This window comes from Notothenia coriiceps, unplaced genomic scaffold, assembly GCF_000735185.1.
Source record: "Notothenia coriiceps isolate Sejong01 unplaced genomic scaffold, NC01 NC01_scaffold00015403, whole genome shotgun sequence".
In the NCBI taxonomy this organism is placed as follows: domain Eukaryota; kingdom Metazoa; phylum Chordata; class Actinopteri; order Perciformes; family Nototheniidae; genus Notothenia; species Notothenia coriiceps.
This window is the reverse complement of record NW_011348104.1, coordinates 1-5,497: the sequence shown is the minus strand read 5'-3', so window position 1 is coordinate 5,497 and position 5,497 is coordinate 1. Positions and strand designations below refer to the sequence as shown.

The 5,497-nt window shown below is 41.6% G+C and overlaps 1 protein-coding gene across 2 annotated transcripts; it reads left to right on the top strand.

The window, feature by feature from the left end:
* Positions 1 to 1,517: 1,517 nt before the first annotated feature.
* Positions 1,518 to 5,158, top strand: LOC104948911 (arf-GAP domain and FG repeat-containing protein 1-like). Of its 2 annotated transcripts, XM_010775148.1 has the most exons (6): positions 1,520 to 1,663; positions 1,955 to 2,070; positions 2,604 to 2,742; positions 4,138 to 4,294; positions 4,453 to 4,560; positions 4,996 to 5,158. In XM_010775148.1, the coding sequence occupies exons 1-6, from the start codon at positions 1,610 to 1,612 to the stop codon at positions 5,136 to 5,138; spliced, it is 717 nt and encodes a 238-aa protein (XP_010773450.1). In that variant the 5' UTR covers positions 1,520 to 1,609; the 3' UTR covers positions 5,139 to 5,158. The 2 variants fall into 2 exon arrangements, with proteins under 2 accessions (XP_010773451.1, XP_010773450.1); XM_010775149.1 differs by lacking the exon at positions 4,453 to 4,560 and having other exon boundaries at positions 1,518 to 1,663.
* Positions 5,159 to 5,497: the final 339 nt, after the last annotated feature.

Below are 5,497 nucleotides of genomic sequence, written 5' to 3'. Positions count from 1 at the left end.
ACTTCCATCTACGCAACATTGCCAAAATCAGGCATATCTTGCCTCAAAACGATGCAGAGAAACTAGTCCATGCATTTGTTACTTCAAGGCTGGATTATTGTAACTCTTTATTATCAGGGTGTACCAAGAAGTCAGTTAAGTCGCTTCAGCTGATTCAAAATGCTGCAGCTCGTGTACTAACCAGAGTTAGGAAAAGGGACCACATTACTCCTGTTCTGGCTGCCTTACACTGGCTCCCTATAGAACACAGGATAAATTTAAAATTCTTCTTCTCGTCTACAAAGCCCTTAATGGGCAGGCGCCATCTTAACTTAAAGAACTCATTATACCCTATTGTCCTACTAGGGCATTGCGTTCCAAGAATGCAGGGAGACAGCCTTTCCGTTTTCAAGAGTGCGCTTAAGACCTTCCTTTTTGATAAAGCTTATAGTTAGGGCTGATTAGATTCAGCCCCTAGTTTTGCTGCTATAGGTTTAGTTTGTCGGTGGACATCTTACTTCTTCCTTCTCTCTGTCTATACCTGTGTACTCTCATGTTCCGAATAACCCAGCTTCCCCCAAATTTCTTTTTGGTGTCTATATACGCCGGGATCCTGAGTCGTGATTTGAGTCCGGGATTTCGAGTCGTGGCTGAACCTGTCTCTGCGGTCCTGCCTGGGTCTCGTCGTGCTGCCTCCCTGAAGGCTCCCACAGGATTGTTGACATCTTCGTGGATTCATCCTCTTATTATAGACACATACATTTCCTAACATTCGGTCTACCTATGTTGTAAATGTATTATCTCTTCGATTTACACACGGCATCTATTGCACGTCTGTCCGTCCTGGGAGAGGGATCACTCCTCTGTTGCTCTCCCTGAGGTTTCTCCCATTTTTCCCTTTAAACTGTGGGTTTTCTCTTGAAGTTTTTCCTTGTACGATGTGAGGGTCTAAGGACAGAGGGTGTCGTGTTGTCATACTGATATTCTGTACAAACTGTGAAGTCCACTGAGACAAATGTAACATTTGTGATATTGGGCTATATAAATAAACATTGATTGATTGATATTGTTATCATGGTATTGGCTACACTTATGACTTTGAACACATATCTGCCATTTCTATGAAGGTTTAGGTTATTTCTAATTGAAATCAATCGATTAAATATTGCAAATATTTATGAATTAACTCTTTTAACGGACTCCTTTTTCATTGCCAGTAGACGTATGTTTTTCTATTTTTTTCTTCTGGTGAGTCATGGTTGACGTCAAGGACATGACGGTAACTCATTATATTAGTTTTATATTGACGTTGGGAAATCGTATATTTGCCATAACATCCCTTGAGATTAAAACCAAAACTGTAAGGTATTTCATAAAGTGTGTCACTTGCTAACTAGTGTCACTTTTCTTAGGTATTTTGTCAAATGTTCATACTGGCATTCAGTTACCATCTCCAAAACATTATGTCCAACATGTCAGAAGAAAAGATGTCAATGCATGTGTGGTTGTTTTTTCTCCTGTCCCATGAACAGCATCAGGTTGCATCCTGCTCTCTTGTTCCTAAGCTAACATGTAGCTCCTCACCCACAGACGAGGACTGAACCCCCCACACAGAGTGAAGTCCATCTCTATGACCACATTCACACATCAGGAAATCGAGTTCCTACAGAAACACAGCAATGAGGTACCGTGTCCACATTTTACAACTAGTGACTCAGCATATTTCACAATGTTATTCAGAGTTTTGCAGTCATTCTGGCTCTGATTCTGGAACATCTTGGCATTCTTCTGAACCCTGCTTAGTCAACTTTATTGGCATTCCTCTCTCCCCACTTTTTTCTCCCGTTTCTCGTCATCCCCTCCCCCCTTCCCTTTATTTTCTCTCACCTCTCTTCCCGGGTTTGCCACCACCCCCACCCCAATCCTTTCCTTTACCTCCCACTCTCCTCATTCCTCTGCCCCCCACCCCCCAAAGGTCTGTAAACACATCTGGTTGGGCCTCTATGACGACAGGACATTAGTTGTTCCAGATTTCCGAGAGCCACAGAAAGTAAAAGAGTTCCTTCAAGAAAAATATGAAAAGAAAAGATGGTAAAATACACTCATTGTTTTCTTTATTGTGTGTTTGATATGTTTTGGGAAGAGAATAACTGTTGTTTTTGCATGCATGCAACTGCTTTTAAAAAATATTTTAAAAGGTAGTAAATGCTAAATAAAGTGCTTAAAATTCAAAAGTTCTGCGGGGCATTCAGTATTGCTGACTTGCTGTCATGCAAAGGGAAAGAGTGCTGACGTTTAAACGCTGCCTCTGCCATAAAGTTATGGATTTGGTTAACCATGTGTTTTAGCTTGATAGCATGCTCTTCATCATCCAGGAAATTCTTTGTGTACGTGTCACTTTCCTCTTTAACTGTAGTGTCGGTGGAAAGAGCACATTTTAAACACTGGGAGGAAGTTCCCTTGTGTACTAGCCTTTATCGCAACTCAATCAAACGAATAACTACCCATTTTTTTGTCTTCACGTAGTTATACGATTAGTTAAAAAGCTGCTTCTGTATTTAACTTAAATAAAAGACAAAAACTATCCTCTACATTTGTGTTGGTTTTGTTCTCTGGATGCGTAGGTATGTCCCTCCAGACCAGGCGAGGGCAGTAGCCAGTGTGCAGGCCTCTGTGTCCGGCTCTTCAGCCAGCAGCACTGGCAGCACCCCCGAAGTCCAGCCCCTCAAGACCCTGCAGCTCAACAAGACCCCTCTGCGCCAGGTAACAGAAATACACACTGAGGGCGAACTCACACAAAATAACATGACTTGTGCAGCCACTAAACATGCTGGACAAATAAAACTTAAACACCTGCTCAAATCTAGCTTTTGTATTTTGAAACGTTACTATCGGTATTCATTCCCAGGACGAATGACTCAGCAGTAGTCACAGTATTTATCGGCTCCAGCTCCGATTAGCTTCACCCGTGTGGCCATAATAATGTTCGCCCTTTCTCCTGTCGAATGTTTGTGATGCGTCTTGAAGGGAAATTGTCATTTATAAACATTTAAAGGTAACAATTATTGTGCTCTGCTCAAATCCAACAAACTCCAGTCAAACAGTAGTTTCACCTAGCGTTGTAAAACACACCTCAATAAAACTCGACAGAACAAAATCATGCAAAATATCTTCGTTATTTTTTAAAAGTTTAACCAATCATCAACTCTGGTTTGAGAGTTTGAAAGAGAGACTGAATTTGTCACTGATGTAAAATAGTAGTAACCACTCTTGTTTTCTAACCATGCGTTCTAGCAATCAGGAAATAGTCTATCACTTATTTACCCATGTCTAAAAAATCCTATACAAGTTCAATTTGGTTGGGGCTTAATTCTGAAAGCACCTGCAAAGGGTGAAATGTACCACTTACTGTGCTGCCAAGCAAATGGCGTCTCTGTGATCCTGTAAATATTAAAAAAATAGGGAATTCTTTATTTTATTTTATTTTTTATTTATTCTACTAAAATCATAAAAAAACGTGTAATTCATACACACAAATGAACAAAATTAGTAGCCCATTAAGTCCAAAATAAGCCCCCTTCTATGTACATGAGCCTTATTGCAAAAACTGCCCAACTGACAAAGATAAGCACTAATAGTCACACGCAGTTACTGTAAGGTCATTTATGTTTGGATGCATAGAAAAAATAAACAAAGCTCCACCTATGAATAAACAAATTATTTTCTTCCTTAATCCTGCGCTTTCATTTGATACTTTTTCTTATTTTCATATATTTTTGTCTCTTAGTTTGGGAGGTTTGAATTAAAGTAGTAATTCTGACAAGACCTCTGCCTCAGGCTGACGTTTACCCCCATACTTGACGCACATCTGCCCTACCTTGCCACATGGATCATTGCAATCAGACACAAAAACGGGCTGCAAAACTGTATGGGGCATGTTTGTTCTTTAATATCCTTGGCGCACAATCTTTTGTGGATTGGACCTTGACACAGGGCAGATAGCGGCTGCAAATGATGCAAGATTCTCGTTGCAATCTGCGGCTGCAATACATTCTTTGTGAATATAAGGCTCTATCTGCCCAATAAGAAACATCTATGATGTCCTGGAATTTGGTTGGAGAAAGGTTGTAACTTCTACTTCTTTTGCCTGCTGCCCAGTCTCCGGGGCGAGGTCGTTCCCAGGCTCTCATCGCTGCTCAGGAGAAGAAGTTTGACCTCCTCACTGACCTGGGAGGAGACATCTTCGCTGCTCCACCCACTCAAACTTCCAGCTCTAGCAACTTTGCCAACTTTGCACATTTTCCAAGCCACTCGGGTAAGAAAGCTCTCTCAAAGGCACCATACAGATCAATACGGAAACATAGTCGTGTTTAGCATTTGTTTTGACATCACTCCATGCATTTACTTCCCTGCCATTGTTTTTAAGTTCCACATTCATCATATGTGTTAATTTCTCCTTGTGAACGGCTGCAGCACCTCAGGGTAATTCAGACACCAACTTTGCCAACTTTGATGCATTTGGAAACACTGCAATTCCATCCCATCTGAGCACGTCACCCCCATCGAAGTCCTTTTCATCAGGTACCCCCACCCCCCCACCATTGTCTTTCCTCCACCCTGTCCACACATCCTCATCTCAGTATTTTTCATAATTATTTCTGGTGGTCACTGGTGAGTCCTTTCTGTGTCAAGCTTGTGCTCTATAGAAGCTAAGAACATGTGATGGTCATCAATACTGTTACACATTTGATGTAAGCATATTTGCAGATTTCTTATGACATGTTAAGCTTGTCTTTAGTTAGTCATTTTGGAAACACAAATACGTCCTTCCAATTTTAAATGGTTTTTTCATTTGGTCTTAAAGGAGACACCCAATTAGCATTTAGCATAAAGCTGTTAACATATCACGCTTTTCCTGAACACTTTGGCTAATTCTTTGTTTTTATTATTTGACCTTTTCTATGTATGCATGCCACACATCTCACCATCTTTTTATCTCACCAAAATTTGTCATAGGGGGAGGTGTGCCAATTCCGTCAATGTCTAGTGCCGTCCCCATCCAGATAGGCAGCAGCAGAGAGGACCGCTACGCTGCTCTGGCTGAGCTGGACAACGAGCTCAGCTCCTCTGTGAACTCAGGCAGCAGCGTGCCAGGGTGAGACACAGACACAGACACACACACACACACTCACTCACTCACTCACTCACTCACTCACTCACTCACTCACTCACTCACTCACTCACTCTCTCACTGCAATGCTAATAAATGTGCACCAGTAGCTGTTCATCTCCTACACAGGCTGCCTCTGCATAATTATAATAACTATTGATATGGCACCTTCCAAATCAGACATCACAAAGGGCTTTGGCAGACAAATCAAAAGCAGTATATAACAATAGAACAACAACACAACAGAAAGCAGAACAATAGGCTCTGTGCACAAGATGGCGTCTATGAACTTCCGGCGGCTGGGTGTGCGGCCGAGTACTTCCGGTTTGAGTACAGAGTTTTGACAGT